The sequence below is a fragment of the Melospiza georgiana genome, chromosome 4 (genome assembly GCF_028018845.1).
Source record: "Melospiza georgiana isolate bMelGeo1 chromosome 4, bMelGeo1.pri, whole genome shotgun sequence".
Classification (NCBI taxonomy): domain Eukaryota; kingdom Metazoa; phylum Chordata; class Aves; order Passeriformes; family Passerellidae; genus Melospiza; species Melospiza georgiana.
This window is the reverse complement of record NC_080433.1, coordinates 36,339,662-36,363,280: the sequence shown is the minus strand read 5'-3', so window position 1 is coordinate 36,363,280 and position 23,619 is coordinate 36,339,662. Positions and strand designations below refer to the sequence as shown.

At 35.9% G+C, this 23,619-nt stretch overlaps 1 protein-coding gene across 1 annotated transcript in view; it reads left to right on the top strand.

Moving 5' to 3' along the window:
• CFAP54 (cilia and flagella associated protein 54) overlaps positions 1-23,619 on the top strand; it is a 102,386-nt gene that overhangs the window by 25,514 nt on the left and 53,253 nt on the right. The window contains exons 17-30 of the mRNA XM_058023285.1: positions 1,144-1,291; positions 2,086-2,163; positions 2,245-2,366; positions 5,631-5,804; positions 8,116-8,208; positions 10,574-10,759; positions 11,774-11,916; positions 13,946-14,097; positions 15,078-15,229; positions 16,872-16,994; positions 19,008-19,148; positions 19,578-19,674; positions 22,434-22,523; positions 23,154-23,280. Of these exons, the coding sequence (XP_057879268.1) occupies positions 1,144-1,291; positions 2,086-2,163; positions 2,245-2,366; positions 5,631-5,804; positions 8,116-8,208; positions 10,574-10,759; positions 11,774-11,916; positions 13,946-14,097; positions 15,078-15,229; positions 16,872-16,994; positions 19,008-19,148; positions 19,578-19,674; positions 22,434-22,523; positions 23,154-23,280 (1,826 nt within the window). The remainder of the gene's footprint in view (positions 1-1,143; positions 1,292-2,085; positions 2,164-2,244; positions 2,367-5,630; positions 5,805-8,115; positions 8,209-10,573; positions 10,760-11,773; positions 11,917-13,945; positions 14,098-15,077; positions 15,230-16,871; positions 16,995-19,007; positions 19,149-19,577; positions 19,675-22,433; positions 22,524-23,153; positions 23,281-23,619) is intronic.

The following is a 23,619-nucleotide window of genomic DNA, read 5'->3' as shown; positions in this document are numbered from 1 at the left end:
GAGTTCAGCCAGTCCCCATCACCTGTAGCTTGGGTGCCTGGGAAGACAAATGCTATCACTCGAACTGCTGCCCCATCCTCCTTCCCTGAGGTTCATGTACTGCCCATGGTGCTGTAGGGGCTGGAACATCCCTTTGGTCAGTGGGATCACCTGCCCACTGGTTGTGCCTCCTCAGCCTCCTCTCTGGTGGGGTGGTGTGAGAAGCAGTGCTGTCACAGCCTTGGTGCTGTGCAAGTACTGCTCATCAGCAATGAAGACATCCCTGATGCTGTCAACACTATTTCCAGCACAAATCCAAACCACTGCTCCATACCAGCTACTATAAAGACAACTTAACTCGCCTAAGCCAAAGCCAACACAAGTTAAAAGGACACTTTTCTCTTTCAATAATAAACTATGAACTCCTTCAGGCTTCCTTTAACATTTCCGTTTGAAATAATGATAATAAATTGGTTGCTTAATAAGAACAGAATGTTTTTTCATATTTATTGCTTGCAACTAGTTATTATTAAAATCAATTTTTGTTCTTGATATGAGTGCATATTTTCTAAATATTTTCATTCAATATCAATATGGTATTTGTTCTCTGCATTAGTAACACAGTAAAAGACAGCTTTTGTTGTCATCTTATTGGAAAAGGCCCATACCTTCTCAGTGATTTCTCATGGGCACCTCCTTACAGTACTGACTTCTCAATAGAGACAACAAGCTCCAACTCTCTCCTCATCCAGCTAACCCACCCCTTTGTAGCACTCATCATTACTGGACACAGCTGTGGCCTATTAAAGGCAGGCCTGTTCCTAACCTTTGGGGATTAGTACAGCTGCAGCTCCTCAGGGGGGAGATTGCCTTCTGCACTATTCACTTTAATTCTATTCCTCCTCAAGTTTTTACAGTTTTGTCTTTATTATTGATCCAGTTTGCTACTGATTCTCAGATTTTGTCTGGTTCTCTTTGTCCATTGTCCGTGCTCTCTCTCTAGTCACTCTCCTTTCCATGCTTTCTTGATTGACTGCATATTACACAAATATGACAAATTTCAATGTTTGTTAGTTTATTGAAATAGTATCAGTATGAGGAAAAATGTAGTAAGCTAAGTAGTGGAAGTTTGTAATTGTTTAATTGCTACTTCCTATTTATTAGGTGGACTCAAATGATCAGAATTTGAATTCTGTTTTGGGATGTGGTGATGATAAAACAGGAACAGATAATGGTTTTGTGGCAGATTTACACTTGGAGCTCATTCAGGCCCAACATCGAGTAGCTGTGAAACTTCTTAAAATTACACAAGGTAGGCTTCAGTAAAATAAATAATATTAATAACTTGATTAGAATACTTTTTGCTAATATATTCTGTAGTACTAAAAAATAAAGGAGTTCCTGCTTTCTGGTGAGAAGCTGATGCTGGGCAGTTTGTACACCACATATAGACAGAAATAATGTATTAAATTTGCAGAATTTAGATTTACATTATACTAGTCTGCAACTTCTACTCAACCAATGGGAGTTAAACTTTGCTGCAACTAATAGATTGTGTTCCTAGACAGTAGGTTGTTGTATTTTAGTTATAATATTAACTTTTACAATGCCCATAAAGAAAAATGTTCTGCAAATTTTTTTTCTGTCATGCTAATTTTCTCTCTAGAGAATGACTTGAATATTTTATTCAATTCTCTTTGTAATTTGAACTTCTACTCCTGTGAAGTTGTCTCTGTATGTCAGCAGATACTCCACTCTTGCCAAATGGCTTCTGAAAAAAACTGTTTGTTCTTTCATTCTTAGTGTTGTTTTGTTTTTTTTAAATTAAAAACTAGTATTAGTTTGAAACTGAAGAGCTACACTGTGCCCTGCTCCCTGTGATCAAACAAAACCTCTCTCTTTCTGTGGTGTTAATATAACTGCTAAAGATGTTAGGCAGGAGGGTGGAATATTTTTAGTGGTATGATCTGTACAAGAAATTCTACTTGAACCAAAAAAAAGAATGTGAGATGGAGCAGAGCATTGCTATAAGTCTCCATATTAACATCTCCCTCAATTTTTTGCAATAGCACTATCAAAATAACTCAGTGTTTCCTTCCCACACAGGTGCTCAAGTTGTTCACAGAAGTCCTAAGTCTAGTAAATCTCAGGAGAAGAATATTGAAGATTTCCAATATTTATCAGGTAAGACATTACTTAAGATTTTAGAACTACAATAAATTACTGCCACAGTTTTATAAATGTCTTAAAATATCTGTTTTCTAGAGGAACTTATAATGAAAAAAGTTAAAAGGAATAAGCTATCCAGAGCAATCTTTTTGATGCAAAAGGCTGCTCAGAAGTTCCCCAAAGACTTAAGTACTACTTCCCAAAGACAGCTACTGGAGGTAATAAGAAAAATGTTATGATAGAACTTCTTTACCATTCGCACAGTTTTTAATGTTCTGTGTAAGTAAGACACATAATACTACTTCTTATAAAAACAAGAAAAATGGAAGGAACTTGAGAGTCATAGTGTGTTTTTAACTTCTATTGTCAGTCTTTTTCCTGAGGAGTTTCAAAGAATAAAGTGACCTTAAAACAAGAAAAGAGCACATCCCCAAATTTTGTGCATACATGCAAATTCCAGGAAACCCCAGAGTAGATAAGATCTCTTCTTCTGTACTGTATCTCCTGGACTTTGCAGTTACAAACCTAGACGTTGCCAAAATGTCATTCAGCTTTCCATACTGTATCCTTGGACATTGTTTTTTTTTCCCAGATCCCCAAGTCTTGGAATACTTTAGCTGGTGATGATGGCATGGTCTTCATTTTATTCTTTCTAAAAAAACAGTTTAGATATTGGGGTTTTGGAATCTATTGGAGCTAAAAGCAGAGTCTTCCTGCGTTCATTTCACTCTCTTGAAATCAATGAGAGTATTTCTGTTGACATTTGTGCCAGCATCTGTCCATGAAAATTACCATTGAAATTTCTTTATAGCCTGTAAAAGAATATCTGTAAAATGGATATCAGAACCTGCAATTTTCACTATATGAAAGAGTATTTTAAACAAGGTTACTAGAAGTTGTTTTTCTTTTTAGTGCCACAAATTTGGAAGCATGATAAGTTATACATGTATTTATTACATCAGAAGAATGCAAAAACTGGATCAGAAAATGCATACATTAAAAATATCTCTCATATATTTTTAAAATATGTGTTATTTATGAAAATTTATGTCAGATGTTGTGATATGGTATGCAAATTGTAACTGAAATCACCAGTGAAGGCTTACAGGCATTTCCCAAGAAGTATCTGGTTATCCCAAACAAACATTTACCAAGCTCTTACACTGACCTTCACTACCTTTTGCTTCTGTGCACTTTTCACCAAGAAAGATGTAGATAAAAAAATATAATATATCTGCACACAATTGGCAGAAAATATCAGAATTCATTTTGTCAGGACAAACTTAGCATGATCTCTTCTGATATTTGTTTTATGATGAAATATTTAATTATATGTTCAATAATTTTCTGCTTGAGGTGGATGGTGAACACATAACAAGCAGCAAATCCATACTTTTATTTTCATGCTTTTGCTTTTTTTGTATTGTAGACTTTTAGATAGAATTGCATCATCTGGTCTTTTCTCCTGTAATCAGCACAATATGCTACAAATCTGTTTTTGTTATGTAGCAAAATAGGAAGCAGTTTATTTTATTTTGAGAAGCCTACAAATAACCATTTCTCATGCAGTAAACAACTGAGTAGATATGGAAGCTTCTGAGTCATATGTGTTTACTCAATTGTATCAAACTGCTTAATGAGCTGCTTGGCATTTTAATTATTTCTTTCACAGCTGTTTAATTCTTTTTTCCTGTCCTATATATATCTAGTTGGACATCCAGGTTTTTACAGAATTGGATACACTGGTAGTTCTCATTGGCCAGTTGGAGTATTGAATTTATGTGATTAAGTTAATATCATGGTGCAAGTCTGTGACAGAGTCAGGGATCAAATGTCTTTGATCACAGGTCAAGCATTTGAGGTTTTTATGGTGACATTTGGCTTCCTCAACCGCAAGATTATTCTTGCTCATCTTGCAACACTGCCACATTTGTTATCTTCCAAGTTCTACAATTACTGAAGTACAGGTCATGCAGTACCACTCTCAGTCACAACACCATCTTTATTCAAGCTGGGAGCATTTTCACCCTTGCACTAATCAGAAATATATCTTCAGACTAGAATGAGTCCACGATACTTTTAATTAAAAAATGTGTCACAGGGCTGCTTACCATGGAGAAGTATAGCTTTTAAGGAAGCAATGAAGGTTCAAACTGCTGATTGCAAAAGCTGAATGGTTGTGTGAATCCTGTGTGATGGGAAGAGTTACTCTGTATCTTGTTCTTTATCTTATATCTTTCCTGTAGTGTCTCACTAGGGTGGATGCAACCCTAATCTAAAGGATGAGAGAATGAGGTGGAGTGGTAGAGCTGTGAAAATTATTAGCTGTGCAAAAGGCTCTATTAAATCTGAGCTCCCTGTTTCGCTCATTTCACCATAAACCTGAAATATTTTCAGAAATTTTGGACATGAGATTCCACGCTTAGTCTGTGATCTGACCCCATTTGGTGTAGTTTTCTAAATGTATGAGGACAGAAACAAGGAACTGTCAAGGTGCAAGATTATAGGATTGTCACTGAATTACCAATACCTTGGAATTTTTTTTTCATTTCATCTTTCAGACTCAGCTCAGCCTAAGTCCTTGGTCCAGCGAAGGGTACTAAAAGGTGTCAAATAAAATTTCTAGTTGTAGGAATATGTCATTTCTTGTCTCTACACAAAATGTAATTCTTGTTCATCTCCGTGAGTTGGCCTTTTTGGCTTTGATATGCACTGAACAGCTGCCACAAGTAAAGATGCAAAATACTAAGTTCTTAATATTAGATTGCCAAGTTTCTCTTGAACTGGCAGTGACATCAAGGTGAACAAACCTAACAATTTGCTATTCAGTCAAGTAAGAATAAAATGTAGCCTTGATCTCCAATCAAATGGCCTCATAATCACTGTATTCAGAATGTTCCCACATCTTTGACACCTGACTGTCAGTCAGCTTTCAGCTGTCTACAGTTAACCAAGGGAAAAATGGTTTAGCCCTACCTTTTATGGACCCACGTTCCTTTTTCTTTATTTGTAGACTTTATTTTTTCCCTCTGTTTCTGAAGTACAAAAAATTCAGTCCAACTGCTTCTACAGCTCCTCTAGAAATTCCACAGATTAGGTTTCCAGTTCTCTCCTAAATAGGAGTTGATATCTTTTTTGTTTCTTGTTAGAGTTAACCACTGGCTGGCAATAATTGTTTATCAACATTATATGTGATCACTAACTTATTTCCTGTAGGTTCTTCCAAAATTGGATATGCTTCTTTCATAGCATTCTCTAATTATGAAATTAATCTGTGTATATAAGCTTACACAAAGTACCATTCATCCTCATTTAGGATGTAGGATAATAGGAAAAGCTATTGCAAGTTTTCTACATAGCAGTGAAATTTTCTATGACAATTTGAAAACAATGTATAAAATTTATATTTTTTAATATGTTTTTAATATAATTATGTCTGTTATATTTTAATAGTTTTCCATTGGTTTTCATTTCAATCTTAGGAAGCACTAACTTTAATTGAGCAAGTTGAAGCTGAACAAAGTGCATTGTATCGCAGTCTCAAAGAAGCTATGAGCAGCAAGAAAAAAAGCAGGACTCCTCCTCCTCCTCTGTTACTTTCCAGATCACATTGCTCCATGACATTTAAACCAGCCCCATTTGATTCAGATATTCAGGTAATGTTTTTCATGATGACTGCATAAGAAATAGCTAAATCATACACAAGAGAAAAAGTTGTTTCAACAGTGCTATACCAACACATTTTTCTTTGTTCCTGAGAGGATTATGTTATTCTGACTTAATTAAGTATCCCTTTTTTTTTTTCCCTCTGTGAGTCAGTTTTCCTCTGTGACTCACTGTTTTGATCTTCACATTTGCATGACACTTTCTTAATCTCATGCATTATGTCCCTTGGTGCTTCTGTTGTCTAATACTTACTTATTCCACTTATCAAAAGCAAATTTTCTTGCTTAGGGGTTGACATACTCCTAGTTACCCTCTGAAGAGACACAAGACTGTTGCATCATGTGATGCAAAAATCTCTGTTAATGAAGTGTTGAAATGACTCAGTTCAGCTGGAAATAATCCACTTTCAGTTGAACATGTTTTTATGTCACAGGTCTATGTAGATAATAGGTGATATTAGGAGAGGTCTCTTGTTCAGCCTTCTGCTCAAAGGAGGTTGGCTGTGAGACTAAAACACTTTGCTCAGAGCTTTATGCCGTCAGTTCTCAAAACTTCCAAGAATGGAGACAGCTTCTCTGGAAAGTGTGTTCCAAAAGGGCAACATGTCCATAGAAAACTTTTTCTTATGTACAGTTGGAGTCTCCCTTGCTTCAAGTTAGATCTTTTGTTTTTCCTTCTCCTACCATGCACTAGTTTGAAAAGCAAATGGCATCTACTTCTCTCCCTTCCTTTGCTAATCAAGTAATTTTATCACAGAGGCCAGTCATGGTGGTCAGCCCTGATTTGCCCTTACTAAATCCCTTCTGACTACTCTAAATCACCTTATTCTCTCTTCTTCCCTTGTCCAGAAGGGATTCAAACAGGCTGAAGTTTGAAGAATTTACTAGCTGCAGTTTTCTTGAATGAGAAATTTTCATAGTGATTTTGCAAGCTTCTTCAAAATAATCATGTGTATATGCCCAGTAGAAGTTCAAATCTTACTAATAGTGGTAAGAATATTTCTGTGAACAGTTTTTTCATAACCTGCAGTTTTATTGCAGTTTAATCAGTAAATTTCAAACAGTTTGAATCGGGAAAAGTTTACCGTTTCTGTCCTTACTGAATCTAAAATAAAATTTTAAAAAACCCAAACTTAAAAGTTTGGTAGTTCATTTGTTTTAGTATGTGTTCCAAAGTAATTTTGTTTGATACAGGAGGGTGAATGCAGCATCTTGGGCCACTAGATGGCGAAGTGTGATTATTATTCTTATAATTTGAGCCACGATAGTCTAGAAGACATTTTTTTGCTAAAGCTAACACAGAGTTGTTGAGCAGACAGGAAAGGTCTTTTTTTTTTAATGTAGAAGTTATTAACTGAAAGCTTAATATTTAATTAGTTTCTTAGGATAAATGTGTGCCTCAGATTTAATTCGACATACATAGTTCCTGTACTAGGAGTCAAAATACCTGTGAGATTTTCAGATCTTAAGGCTCATTTGCTGAAAATAGTCTCTTCCATTTCAATAACACCTTGTGAAAAAGCAGTCAATAGGGAAACACCAACAAATGTCATCATTTAGACTTCTGTCAGGCCTTTGGTACAGTCCCACATGACATGGCTGATCTCCAGACAGAAGAGACATGGATTTGATGGGTGAATAATCATTCAGTGGATAAGGAATTGGCTGGATGGACACAGGCAGAGTTGTAGTCCATGGCTCCATGTCCAGGCAGAGGATGGTGCTGAGTGAGGTCCCTCAGAGCTCACTCTTGGGATGGATGCTCTTCAGTACCTTCATTGATGACTGGCAGTGAGGTCAAGTGCAGCCTCAGCAGGGTTGCTGACGGGAAGCTGAGCTCTGCAACTGACACAACAGAAGGAAGGGATGTCATACCTGCATCTCTTTTGCCTGATTTTAAGGATCTGTCCTCAAGTAGTTTGCTAAATTGGAACCCATTGCCAACTTCAGAAGAATACCATTGCAGAGATAATAATGGATCAAGGATGAATAATGGATCTAGGTGACTTTAAATCTGTGACCTGTAGAGTCTGTGCTTTGGGATAGCTTTGAGGAAGAGGGTAACTCAAGGTAGGGTTAGGATACTGGAGAATCATCTGTTTTTATTGCCACTAGTAGTATATCTAGTTTTCCAGCTAAATAAATTAATTGATATTTTAAGTGCAGTTAGACTATACTTTTTTATAACTAAGCCAAGTTTTTTTTGCAGAGACAGTTTTCACAAAATTTGTACATTCTACATTAGGTAAAAATTGGAAATAATACTGTACATCAATTAATTTTGTTCTCATTTTCTTCAAAGGTTTCATGGTACTGTATTTTGGGCTGTGTAGCAGGAGGAAGTAATATGAAAGTAAGGTTAAATAGTAATAAACTTCAGAATTCAGGAGAACAGGTAAGACAGAGGTAAAACTTGTTTAGTTAATTCTCTCTTCCTGTTAAAAAATCCAACTCCCTAAATCTTTCTATCTGACACATTTTTAAAAGTCATATAACTGGTTAAGCCTTTGACAAACTCTTCTATCTTTACACCAAAAAACTTCCAGGAATCTTTTTTGAATAAGAAAATAAATTACTCAAAAGCTTCAAGATTTAAGCAAATCTGTACCTTATTTTAACTATTTATTTGGGTGATATCTAAGAAATGTAAAAGTAAAAGGAAGTATATGAAGTATTTTTAGAGTGTGCTCCAGACACTACTCTTTCCAGGAACTCAAAAAAAGAAATTCTAAACAGATAAAAATTCATTCTTCTTAATTGTGTAACTTCTATCAGCTATTTCTTCTAAACAAGACATTGCCTTACTTAATGCTGGCAGCATGGTAATATGATTTTTTCAATAAGCTTCACATTCAGACACAGTCTATTTCTAGGTTCATGCTCTTTCCCTTTCATTCTGTGAGCATGTGGTGTGGTGAATCATCCCACACATCTTTAATTACTTATGACTGATCATGTTGACTGTCTTGGTACTTCTACATTATTTGTTCATTACAATTTGACCTTTACTTTTTTGGATTTTTTTCTTTCTTTGTTGATTGATTTGGTTTTGTATTTTTAGGTAGGTTTTTTTTCCATTGTATTACATTGTGGTGTTTCTGCACAGACTGAGAAAGTTCTGGTTTTCATTCACTCATCCCTGCTATTGCATTGTCCTCATTTATGACAACAATGAACCATCCAAATACTGTGCATTTTGTAATTAAAGAAAGGAGCAAGAAAGCTTCAACATGTCCTCTTCAGCTTCTGTAGTCTAACACCTCATTGATCACCTCAGTGATCATTTTTGTATCTGGAAATCTTTATTAAGAGTTCTTTTCTTTGCAGGGCAGAAGAATTGCCCTGTGCTTTGTGACAGAAGAATGATATCAACATCTTGTGCCTGATGTTTCAGGCTTTCCTGGCTTTGTAAGCAAGCTCCATACTAGCACTGATAGACTTGTGTTTGGTGATGGAGAGGGAATCTGTGCCCTTAGTTCCCCTGGCTCCTCTCCTTAAAGGAAAGTGCATCAGAAGAGTAGGTGTGTGTAGGTGCTAGCAGTAGAGGCTTTGATGTTATTCCTGATACTCTGTCATGAAATCCACAAAACCAAGCTTCCTGTGATGTTTAGCAAGTTAGTTTCAATATTCCATCCCCTATCAGGTGAATTAAGTGTTTGACAGGTGACTTTCACCCCGCTGCCAGCTGTTTTTTCTGTGAATTTGCTGCAGTCCATCCAAGCCACTGACCATCTTAGCTCTGACAGGCACTGGGGTAACACAGACCTAAGGTTAACCATACACCTCTGCAATGGAACTTCTGTTTGCTTTAGGATATGCTTTTGCAAAATGCTGATCTGCAGACAAAGTCTCTATCTTCTGACTTCAATAAAAAAGTTTAGAGTTCCTGAGGATAGAATGATCTATCAACTTATCATAAAGGGATATTGCAGACTGTTGTTCACTTATTTCTGGTTTGCTCGTTCAGGATTCAGCCCCAGCGTCCTGAAGGGATTTCTGTTGTTTAGAGGTGTCCTTATGTAGGACAGACTGTTTGAAAAAGAGCATTGTGTTGATACTGTGTTATGATGATGTCAATTCTCATATTATCATTCCATCTCTGGCACTTGTTTCTTGTTTCAAGACCCTTGAAGTCTTTAAATCTTCCTTGTGTAAGTCACCTTGGTCACAGAGAGGGAGGTGGAAAATCCTCTTTGGAGTGAGCCATGATGTTAAAGTGCAGGTATACAATTACTTGAAGGAAAAATGGAGATCTTGAAAGTATGTTGTTTGCTTCACAGGTTCCAAAGTGCTGTTAGTGGTGCTGAAAAGAGCCAGAGGTATCTCTACCTCTGTCTGATACAAGAAGGTGACATATATGAAGGAGAACAGTATGGTCTTTATCACAGCTCAGGGACAGAGTGTTTCAGCTCAGTGACTGCAAGCATGGACAATCACTATGTGAATGTTCAAATGGACACAAGTATCTTAGAAAAACATCAGGTCCTGGTACTTAACTGTTGTCTTAGGTTATGTGCTCTGTGTACACATCAGCATTCCAGAGAAAACTGATCCTTTTTTTCACTTATCATTGAGTTGTTTTCTCATTGTTTTCAAGAATTTAATACAAGAATCTAGTACATTACCTGCTATTAATCTGGATTGTACTTTGGTTGTATCCAGGACCATTAAATAGTTTGTTTAATAATTAACATTTAGAATTTGAGATTTGTTTTTGGTATGTACAGTGAGTCTAACTAGAAAAATATTTTTATTGGTAGATACTGGCGGATGGGAAAATTCTCTTTGAAGTCCAAGGGTTAGATGCCAATGAGAAATACATATTTGCTGTGGCAGCATATTCTTCAGATGGAAAACTTATCGGAGATGCCATTGGGCAAATGACTAAGCCAATCCTTGCCTACCCACCACTTTCTGCTATTACTGTTCGAGCATATCTAACTCAGGTAGGGTTAGAATACGATAATGGACACCTACTTTCATTTTGTTGTAATTATTTGTTTTCAGTGGTTGTTCTAAAACTGCATCTGGTACCAGCTTGAGACCTTCTTGATGAAAGCTTGATAAGCACAAATCACAATTTTAACATAAAAATGGTATAGCTAAGTAAGTTCATTCTTAATTCAAAATTATTAAAAATGTCAGGTTAAGTGGAAAGGACTCAGATAGTCCTTTCTATCTCTGTAAAACCATCTCTCTTTTACAGTCTGTATTTAACTTTTTTCTTTTTTTTTTTTTTAATAATTTGGGGTTTTTTCATTTTTTGTGGTTGAGACTAAGTACTAGAAATCATCTTGTTAGTCATTATGAAATAAAAATGTTATTGAACTTAGCAGATATCAAAGCCAACCATTTTCATATTGAAATTAGTTTTGTAGTATCTTGTGAAAGACCATGAAGGTTGGCAGATAATTACAATTTTGTGTTCTTACAAAAGGATATTTAAAACAGATTGTGACACAGAGAAAAGTGAAATTTTCTAGCCCTATAGATAGATCATGGGGAACAGTTAAAAGCTTTCCCAAAATATTCCAGTGTAACATGTATCTATGTGAATTTATGCCTGTTTATTTGGCTTAGTTTACATCCTGTTATTCAGAGCAGAAGGGCATTCTGCAGTATTAGCAAAAGAAAAGTGAACCTAAATGAATTTATATGCCTTCAAGAACTGCAGCACAATACCTGTAAAGTTCTCCACACAGGACTGTTAGAGCATTGGTCAGCAGTCAAAGAACCCCTCTGCTTTCTCTGATGCTGAATCTGAACCACACTAATAATAGTAAAATCCAATTATTACTGCATGTGTTTTATTCAACTGTGTTGGGATATTCTTAGAGAAATTGTAAATTTACAATTTACAATGTTGTGGGGAGTTTTTAAACCTTATTGATCCTGTAATTTTGTCTGGCTTGGTTATTCCATGAGCACATCAACTCACTGTTTGTTGTTTTTTTTTGTAGGTAGCCTATCAGATGGGCAACTTCAGATTAGCCAGAGCAGCATTTTCACCAATGTGGGATTACTTTGTTTCAGATACTTCTCCGCAGCCTCCCAATGCAGCTGTAATTTCTACAAGTAGTAATTTCACTATTTCTGCAAAAAGGTAATTGGTAAAACAAAATTAAAATAATGATTAATTATTTATATTTCTTTTATTATAGATGTGCACATTTTATTTAGAAGAGTTTCAAGTTGTGGAATTTTGTTCAGGCTTGTGATGTGAAAAATGTTCTGGAAAAAGGGTTTATAATTAGCAGAGGATTTTTGTTATTTAAGGCACTGCTAACATTTACACACCTAATTCTTTGTAATGGCTGTTTTCTTAAGATAATTGTGAAACATTTCCAAAGTGGGTACTAGTTCTGTGTGATGCATTTTCATATGCAAAATGTATCATATGCGCTGGGTGCTTGACTTTCCAATTAAGAGAGCAATAGATCTCACAAATTGTGAACAATTTGCCAAGAACACCAACCCAAACAGGTAGATTGTTGCTAATTCTGTTTTGGGATAGCTACATAGTGTGTCAATAATCTTTGCATATGCTAAAAGTCTTTAGAGATATTTAAAATGAATTATTTTATAAAAAAATTCAAATGTTTAACCATAATTATAGAAGTTTTTCATCACCCAGCTAGAAATTTTGTGGTTACATTTACTGAAATTCAATAGATCCAGATTCAGAAATACATCAAAACTGAATTTATTCCCAGATAAAAGATATTTTTTATGCAGTAATAGATGTGAAATATTATAAGAAAAATAGTTTTATATGTAAGTCAGCTATTTATGATTTGATAATGAACTAACATCCAATATAGCTGAATACAAATAATCAACTTCAGTGTCTGCCCTTCAAGTGCCACCACATGTGTGATACCAGGCATACAAATGCACCAAGGGTCTTGATGTTGCATGCCATAACCATAGCAGCACTTGGGATTTACAGTCTATGGGCTGCATTCATGCTGCCAGAAAATCAGTATATATTCTATTTCATGACTGTGTGGGTTTTTTTAATCTATCCCTGGCCAGGCAACAAAGCAGGAATAGTCATTGTGCTGCTGTTTGCATTTTTTTTTGTCTATTTTTTCATAAGTAATTTTTTAACACATCCAGCTCTAGAGATAACATTGTAATAAGTCTATTTTCAGATAAATCAGGTGAAGACAGAACGTTTTAAGCACAACTGTGCAAAGCAGTTCTGGGAATTTTTATTTTCTGGCCAAAACCCCCACTCCCCCTTTATTTTATTTTTTTTTTAAATTAACATGGAAGATTCTCACGGCTGCGGTATCAGGCAGTTTCAGATTTACTGAGCAGTAGGTAAGAAATTGGACTCGCTAAAGGGACAGCAGAGGGAGCCAGAAGGAAAGGAAACCTGTTTTTCCAGCTAGAAGCCCTGGTAGTGGTATCTTGGTAATGTCAAGTGAGTGAATGTGTCTATTTGATCTTACTTCTCGAGTTTCAGTCTCTTTCAGGAAACACAATCGAGGAGAAGAAGGAATTTATTTCTTTTACTTCAAAATCATAGGCTTTTACCTGTAACAAAAATATTTAAAAAATACAGCAAGTTCAAATGCTCCTCTGTCCCCAGGAAAGGGGAAAAAAACCCCCATAAAATATCTTGAGAGAAAAGCAGGCAAAAGAGAAGAGATTCTTTTGAGACTTGTAATACAAGACATAAGTGTTGAAAAGGAGTCTGTTAATAATACTTAGCAATGGACTTCACAACCGTGTGTGTGTCATTGTCAGAATACAGAAGAGCAATGTGTAAAAGGCAACAGTGAAAACAAATAAGCTGTACCATATGAAGCTTTCAGACAGTTCAAAATTAGTTTCACTGGATTAGATTATGCAAATAAGGAAAAGTTGTTTTAGATTAGTAGAAAGTGGATAGCAATTTCAAAAGAAGTAATATTTTTATTTATTTAGCTTTTAATTTAGAAATTTTAAGCAAATTTTTCAGTTTTATATGTAGGTCTTATTTCTAGAAGAAGTTATAGTGTAATCTATTTTGTCCATAATTTTAAAATTAAAGGCTTCATTTTATTATAATACAGTGTCAGGCATGCAAGATCTGGATCATAATTAACATGCTTTTACTGTTCTTTTGCTTTTGTATTTTGTAGGTTACATTTTGAAGCTGTATCTCAGACTTCTCCTATTGCCTTGCACCTCTTTTTGAGGAATATATTTGCTGTTTCTGACATTAATGTCATGGAAGGAGCACTCTTCTGTGATTCCATCTGTTCCAATGAGATATTCTATAAGGAGCAAGTAGGTGTGGTTTAAAATAATATACTGGATTTGATTTTACTTTTTCATCAGCTTAATTTCATCATTGTAAAATAGATGTGGCAATCAACTAATCCTGTTTACAGAATCCATGTTCTGTGGGTTACATGGCCTTTTTTTCTGAAGTATTTCAGAAGCTGTTGGTTATTTACATCCTGCTGGAATGATGGTTTCTGAACGAGTTATTGCATAACCAAAGCGCAGTGATTCCTACTGAGGAAGGATTTTTCTTGACTTCAGTGGTCGTAGACTATAATATAAGAAAGAAGTATAGTAAAAGTTATTTTTGTCCCCTAAAGATCTACCTTGAATTTTTTAAATTTTCTACATTTATGCTATGTAATACACGTTTTTAAATTAAGATGTGACTTCTAACAGGGTTTCATGGTTTTAATATAGTAATATTTTATTTCAGTGGTTTTTTATAGTATAATGGCATGTTAATGACAAAAAACACCCTTTCTTTTTTATTTGGATAGTCAAATTTGCCTCCTGTTTTATTGCATTCCTATTCTATTTATTTCTTTGCTGAAGTACTTGTAAAAAATGTGAGCAGTTGATTACTCTGTGACTTTACAAGATAAACTCTCACTTGCAAGGACTGCAACAGATAACTTGAAGGGAAGGGAAGGATTTATCCTTCCTGCACCGATTCTGAGAGGCTAGCATGTGAAATTTCCACTGCACATAGTTTGAGGTCATTAATCAGCCTCAATTTATAAATTATATGGGCAAACTCAGAGGGCACAATTAGATCAAGAGCAATCGTTTCCTTTAGTGTCAGGAATAATGTGTTTTTTAATATACTTCTAACAGGTGTGAATTTATATTCCTTCTTAAACTTTCATCTTACTTGCTGCTTATCCTGCTTTTTAAACTGCAGTAACATCTGTCTTCTTCCACTCTCAAATGGTTTAACAACAGAATGAATATTTAAATCAAAATGTGTTTTTCTTTTACAGGTAGCTAGATTAGCAGAATGTGAAAGAATGACTGTGGCAATTGAAGTTAGCAACTGGTTGAACGATCCAAGTTATGCACTGCAGTCTGTTGTACAATGTTATGGTCTCCTCGCCCCACTTATTTACCACAAGATTTTTTCAGTGCCAGTAGTTCAGGTGAGAGCATTTTAGGACAAAGCAGCTGTCAGGTCCTGCAGTTATAGTGATTCAAATTAAACTTATAATAGGCAGTACAGTTGGAGAGCTAAATATCTAGGCTGTGACTTCTTAATAGCTGATGAAAGAAAAGCCTTTTAGAATTTTATTTGTCCCCAATGCATCTAAGTTCCATGTAAGCTGCACACATTCTGCTCTCAGATATGGTGAAGTAACTGCAGAGTATCAATTGTTTCTATAGGGTGATTGTTGGTATTTTAAACTGTAGCAGAAATTACAATGTAATTTCTACTTGAATGTTATTTGCAGACGGCAATTTTGAGGAAAGAAAAGCAGCATTTGCCTGTGGTTTCTTTTGTTTGGTTGTTGGTTGGTTTGTTGTTTTTTCTTTTTTTTTTTTTTTTAATTCAGAATGTTTGCTTCATATACAGTTTTGTTTTCTTCTTAAAGAAAAGAAAGCTATTCAGTGTTTTGACAATGCAGTCTTTAGTTTTCAGGCATGAGTTCCTTTCCAGAAGCAGGCACCTTCTCTTTAGAAACAGAATACATTTTATGAAGCAGCAGATGTGGTTTTTAGATTCAGCAAGCATACAGTAGAAACATGCAAATCTTTTTCCTGTAATTAGGTAGCCTTTTTAGGTAGCAGCAATAAGAGTATATTGGCTCTGTGAGAAAGGATGAGGTGACTGCACTGCAGGTGAAGCCCAGACCAGCAGCATCTGAACATGGCAGACAGAGAAGGGTGCTGGTAAGAGGATCCAAGACAGTCCAGGGAATGTGAGGTTATTGGGCTGGCCCAGGGTCCATCCAGGAGGAAAAGTCAGGAGGTGCAGGAATTGAAGCCAGAGGCTGGAGACAAGGCTGCAGCACAGGTCCAAGGTCCATGCAGGAGAAGGAACTGAAGACCAATGGAGCAGTACCACAGCTCAAGCAGGGACTGAAGGCTTGTGCCTGAGCTTGAAAGAGGGTATGAGGGGAGGTCTCAAGTGAGGATGCTCAAGGAAGGACTGCTGGGACACTTAGGGCCCTGTTAAGTTTTCAGGAGTGATTAGGAAAAAAAAAAAATCATCTATTTGAATACAGGGATAGCTTCTTGCTTAAGACGCTGTTGTCCTGCTAAAGGTACAGCTAGCCACTGGAAATAATTTCCACAACTTATAGCCACAAAAATTATTTCCACAAAAAATAGCCACAAGTTCTTTTCATTTCTGATGGACAAAATTGGGGAAAGAAGTATTTTATTTTTGCAATATACTGGAAGTATTTTTTTTCATTTGAAATCCTTGCCATTTCAATATATTTTCAAACAGTCCTCCAGTAGGATTATGTTATCTCGCTGAATTAAACATTCTTGGATTCCATGTTAGTGAGATCAGTAAAAATATCCATCATGTATCTGTATATTAATATCTGGGATTTTATGTGAACATGTAATTTATTCCAAAAGACTGGTTGAAATCTTGACACTGTTCAATTAAATAGAAATTTAATTATTGGCATTTGTACAACTAATGTTTTATCCTATGCATTAGATTTCAAAGTATTTTTATAGTTCACCATGAAATATAGTGGGCTGTACAGAGGTACAAGCTTGAAAGTATGCTCTAGACTCCAATTTTTGTTTTAACCCTTGTATTTACAGATTCTCATTAAATGCTTGGCTGTCCTCCAAGAAATTCCAAGTTCTACTTTGCAAAGGAGACAGGAAGAATGTTATGAGAGTATTCTGCATATGATAGCTTGTGCTTCATATCATACAGCAAAGGTACAGTGTGAATTTTTGTGCTTACAGCTTAATTTGAGATATAGCTCTTGTCTTTTGGGGAAAAAAAAAGAGATTTAGTAAGCTGGCCTTCAGAATGATACCTTACAGAACCAGCAATCTTAAATAGTAAAGGCATGCAAACATTTATTAGTATCTTTGAATCAGTACATTTTTATTACAATGACATTTTGCCTTTTTAGTATTTATTCAGAAAACAGTCAAAACTATTAGTCCATGTCATTAGATCTACATTTTATATGATTATGTGTAATTTTATATTTAAGCTAGTACTATTTTCAGTAAGACATACATATAATATATGTTTAAAAGTATTTATTCCAAAAGTCGTATTTGTAGTTTTAATCTGATTAATATATCTGTTTTAGTTGCTAATTAGATACAAGAGACTTTATACTGTTTAGTCATGCATGCTGACAAAAGTAAAAACACCTTGACTTTCAACTGTAATATATATAATCTGTAGATGACATGATTCAGATTCTCAATCTGTTTAGTGAGATAAGGAGAAACATGGTATGGATTTTTTTCCCTCATGTATAGGGACATGCTGCAGTTAATTACTCACTATTATAAATGTGTGATACTGAAAAAGTCAGCTTTCCTCTAGCTTTAGATGCACCTCAGCTAAGAGCCCATACTGAAGCTGAGCTGTGGCTAAGGATTTGAGAGATTGCCCCATGCTGGTGATTGCTCAGCTTGGTCTTTATAGGAGCTGAATCTCCATGCTAACCTCACAAGAACGGATCTGTACCAAATAACCCAAAAAATGCTCTGCAAGGCCAGCACGGCTTGAGGCCAGGAGCCAAGGGCAATGCCATGGCTGGCAGAGCAGCACCTGGTATAGAGGTTCAGCCAGGCATCCAGATTATTTGTGGTGATGAGGCAGGTCAGATTTGAAGCTGGGAAGTCAGTCCAGAGGTGAGGATAAGGCCTGGTGAGGTGGCTAGGGTCAGATAGAGCCCAGCAGGCTGATCCATCATGATGGGAGCAGTCTGAGGTCAAGCTCAGAAGTTGGTCCATGAGCCAGGTGCCCAGTCTAGTGGATGTATTGTCACACCCAGGCATGACTTGCACCAGGCTGGAGACCAACATTACTGCCGTATAGGAGCCAGCAGGGACTGTAAGCTTAGACTTGAGCTGAGAGGGAGCTCCTCTCAGCTGGCCCCACAGGCACAGGCCCCAGGTGAATGCTGTCAGACACAATAAAGCCTATAAGGAGCCTTGAAACCTTGATTAGATGTTTGTTTGTTGGATTCCTCAGCTAATTGATTACCACTTATATTGCTGGGTTTTTTTCCCTTAGAGATAGCATTTCAACAGGATAGCATACAGAATAGCAAAGAGAATGAGTGAATTGAAAATGCTTCTCATTAAGGCAGGGTATATGTTTTTCTTTTGACTTAGAGTCAGGTCATGTACTGTGTTTATCCTAAGGTAATCTGTACACTTACTTAAGATCACAAAGGCAAAGATCCTAGTGTGAAGGTAGCTTGCAGTAGTAGAAGCACTTGGGCCTTTTGAGCTCTATCTAAAGAAGATAAAGCCATTGAAAAACATTTGCTACACTGTTAATTTATAAATTTTGCAATTTAAAAATAAATTTCACCAGTCCTTTCAATACAGTTGGGATTTTAAAATGTGTGCTTGATACCAGAGAGGCAAATGAGGATCATTTAGTTATCCTTTATGTTCTTTGATAGCAGTACTGCCTGAGAACAGGGAGGGTGTCAATCACAGCAATAGATACTTCTGGGTAAATCTTTCTATTCTCTGAGGGATAGGTTAAGCAGAATAGAATGCATAGATAACATCTGCAATTCCAATTATTTTACATGTCTACAGTCCTGGGTTTTTTTATTAAAAGAAACTTGCATATTGAGTAATAAATTTATATTTATAATATTCATGCATTTTGACAATTATAAGTAGACAGGAATGAAATATTACATATCATGTAAACAAAAACTTGTGTAACAGATTATTCTTTTATAGGTACTACATTCATGGAAAGAGTATGAACTTTCAGCAAGTATCATTAACTATGGGAAAAAATTGTTGATCTCACCAGGAGTTTCACCTGGCCAGTCAGCAGACGTGAAAACTGAAGAAGCACGCACTGGCAAAGCAGTAAAAGTAGTTGCTCTAGTTTTTAATTTTTCTTTAAATTCTGTATTTTATTATTTTGAAGACTAGATTTACTAATTTTTTTGTTCTAGAATCATAGAATAGTTTATATTGGAAGGGACCTCAAAGATGATCCAGCTCCACCCCCCAGCCTTGGGCAGGGACACCTTCTACTAGACTGGTTTGCTCAGTGCCCCATCCAGCCCAGTCTTGAATGCCTCCAGAGATTGGGAGTCCCCATGCTTGACAAAATATGCTGTGCCAAAAAAGTCACGAACATAATTTCTATTTTATCAGAAAAGAAAAATAATACAATATTGATGAAATTATAAGATATAGATTTAGAAGACTTGTGGTCTAAGCTAGATTCCACTATTGACAAGCTGGTTTTAGTTAAGTTAAAGCTAAGCTTTCATAACAAAGTATTCAATATTTCAGAGACGTTCCTCAAGGGCATCCCATTTAGCTGCAATGGCAAAAGCAGCAGAAAATCTAAATTCTCTTGAATCAAGTCTACTCAAACTGACAGAACCAGGTGGGTGTACTGTTGAAACACATCTTACCTTTGTCTATGGAGTTTTCTATTGCTTGTTGGAAAAAACTACATTTACTGAAGAAGTACTTTTATTTCTTATATCTTCCATGATGACTCAACCAAAGCAATAATGATCTTGGTAATGATCACCTGGTGATGATGTGTGTATTCATATTTTTTTGTAATTTCCACTGGAACACTCATTTCTTCTTTAAAAGGAATATTTCTTTGTGAACAATTCTGCAAATATTTATGTTCTTCCAACCTGTTTAAATTGGATTCCATGTTGTTTAGGCTTGCTTTATCTTTTTAAAGCAGAAAATGCAGTGGCAAAGACCACTGTCCATTTATAGCTTGTCTGAATACCCCACCAATGTTAGTAGTAATGACCAATGCAGGAAATTTTAGTGGAGAAAACTCTCCATGAAGCAAGTTAACAGAAATTGTTGTTTTTGTGAGGGAATTGCATGCATGCTAGTATTTAACTACCTTTTAAGTCAGGAATGAATAAACATATTTTAAAGTATCTTGGATTCTGGATCAAGCACAATAATTTTCTGGCTAATATTCCTGCCAAAGTTAGATGAATTAATAAGTAAGGATTATAAAGAAAGTTTGGTTAGAACTTAATCTCAGAGACAGCACTGATTGGTACCTGGATAGAATGGTAGAGTAGTATAGGTTGGAAGGTATTTATTCTAACCCCCTTCTCAAAACAGGTACAATTACATCAGCTTGCTCTGAGGCTTATCCAGTCAAGTTTTGAATCTTTCTGAAGAAAGAGATTTCATAACTTTTATGGGCAACTCGTTCTGATAGTTAACCACTCTTATGGTTAGAGAGATTTTCTTTAGATGTCTTTGGAATTTTCTGATTTCCAATTTGTTTCAATTGCCTGTTGTGCTGTCAGTGAGGAGAGTCTGTCTCCACATTCTGTATTTCTCCTGTTAGGTAAGTGTAGATTCCTCTTAGCCTTCTCTTCCTAAGACTGAAGAAACCCAGTTCCCAGTTCCCTCAGCCTCTTCATGCTCTATAGCTCATTGTCATCTTGTCTGTCCTTGTCTCAACTTGACTATGTTGGTGTCTTGTACTACAGTGCCCAAACCCAGGCACAGTAACCTCGATGTGGTCTCACATCTATTCTAGTGCTGAATAGAGGGGAATAGTCATGTCCCCTGACCTGCTGGCCGTGCTGTTTCTAGTATAGCCCAGTATGCAGCAGGCCTTTGCTGCAAGACCACACCCCTCGTGTTCTAGTTATCATCCATCACCTCTGTGCATGCATTTATTCAGAAGAGAAAGTATTATTGTGAAAAATAGGATAAGGAGTGATGGAAAAATTCCATTAATCTGTGCAATAATCCTTCATTTTTGCTCACATTGATGCTTGCATTCCTGCAGAAGAAGTCACATAAGGAAAGAATTCTGTAAATTAATTGAAAATCATATGGATTAATTAATAGAAAGTTAAATTAATGGATTGATCAGTTAGAAAAAACCCACATTTTCAGTAGCTGGCAAATAATTGATCACTAAAGTCTGCTCTGTTGTTGAAATAGCCTATTTGTCAATAGTTTCAGGATAAAAACTGAGAAAAAGCCTTTTGGTGTGGCCATGCAAAGCTTACAGCTGTCCTTACAAATATGTATTAATGGTGCAGGGCAATGTGCACACCTGTAGGGCATGCTGTTAAAAGCATTTTGGAAAAAGCCTTGTAATAGGAAATCCTTATAATTGGATCAACACTTAGCATTCCATTAATGATAGTCTACAAGAAAAATGGAAAAGAGCTGAATCTGCTTCTTTCAAAAGAAAAGAAAACCAAAATATTTCACACAGAGTACAATTTAAATTCTGAGATTTCAAATATTTTCCCATAAAAAAAATTTTGGGACATATTTATCTTTGTGAAAAGGCTTATTTGGAGCAACATATTTTTGAACTTGTCAAATGGCAGAGAGTACTAAGAAAGTGTGTCCTATTTTAAGAGTCTGCTTTTCCTGCTGGCTGTCCTACTTAGTTGGACATTATTTACATTCAACAGACCTAAACTGACTGCTCTCACTGGAGGTTGTAGCTATTGATCCACTATTATAGCTGGTTCCAGAGTGCATTTTTTAATCTTGCTTTTTTCAGGGATTTGCTGCATTGATGTTTTTCAACCACAGGACTTGTCTAAGCACAAAATTTGTAGATTATTTTTCTTTATTAAGGAAAAATAACAAGCAGTATGTGTAACATTGTTTTGGTGCTTTGGTGTACCATTGTTAGCTGGTAATGTTTAATCAGCTGTTGTGTTTAACTGCCAGAAGCTTGAATCCAAGTTATTGTCCTATATATTCTGTATACTGTCCATATCTGTGTACTCTATATAAAGTATATTATTTATAGAATATAACTGAATTTCTATACATCTATTTTTGTAAATATTTAGCTTAAGAAAAAAGAATATACATTACTACTACTACTACCACCTACTTACATTATCCATATGCAGAGCAGTATCATGGGATCAGTTCTTGCTGTATAGCCTTAAATATATTTTTGTCCTGTCCTTTCTGCACATTCTTCTCCACATATGATTTTCATGGCTCTTTGTTAGGCTTCTGATGAACTCCAGACATCCTCTCTCCTGACAGTAAGATATTTAAAAGCAAACTCTGTGCTAGAGAAGGATTTTTTTTGTCAGTTATAAGTGGAGTTTTTATTGTATATTCTTACTGCTTTTCATAATGGATTTCATTTGGTTATTGATGCAGGTCCTGGAGCACAGCTTACAGGAAAGGAATCTATGTTGTTACTCTACCCTGTAATTTCATGTTGGCCATCAGACCGTGCTTATCGAGAAGGTAGGGTAGTTGCTGTTTATATTAACTGTGAGGGCTCCTTTACTTCAGAAAGTTGCCAGTAAAGCAATCTCATTCTTGCTTGGAATAAGCTCTTGGGAATGTTACCTTCATTTGGTTCTCAAATATACAAAATCAAGTGAAACATAGCTTATAAATGTTCTCACTATAAACACATAGAGAATAGAATGCAACCAATTATTTGGGGTGTTCATGCCAAGTATATAAAATATTAATATTTTAAATTGAATCGTGTATGTTTTCTAATAACCTTAGAAACAAGTAAATTTAAAAAATGTGCCAAATTTTTCAAATATTCTCTTTGTATGAAATGTTCTTTCAAAATTGAGGTACCCTATTTCCACATTAAATTATTTCACTGGAAGGGGAATTCACAGAAATCGCTGTCTCTATAATGTTTGTAATTCTAGGAGTGTATTAAATAGAATGAGCTTATGATTCAAGTCACAAGAAGCGTTTAGCAACTGCCATTGAGTATCCGTGGTTTTAGTGTCACTATGAGTACGCAACATGACATAAATAAGTGCTTGGAGGCATAGGTTGCTGGAATCCTAGCTGACTTCAGAATTCTGTTACAGCATAAACACCTGTGTTATTGTTACTTTATTGCAGTGCTTAAATTCAAAGGCAACACACGTTTCCTTGAGTTCTTCGTTCAGCTTTTGCACAAAGTCATGAATGAAGAGAAGTTTCAGAGTGTTCTGGAGTGGGCAGAGAGTGTGGAAAATAACTTGAAAAGGTAGATCTCTGTTACAGTAGTAGTGAAAAACTACTGCTTAGGCTCATGAGAGTCGCATTTACAAAAGAAACTCCAAGTTGTACCCATTAGAAGACCCATCAGGAGTAGTTTCCATGACTCCTAGTCTGCAGAAGTTCCATGAACGTGGATTACACAGCTGTTATTATGGGGTGGTGGCATAGCTTGGGAAGCTATGATGGATTAAATCAAAAGCAAACTGATCAGGGCCTGCTATAGCGTCAAAAAAATTCTGTGGGGAAAAGATAAATGGAGCCAAATTGTAGACACTTACCTGAGAAGATCCCATTTTTAAAAAAACACATCAGTATTTCTAAAATA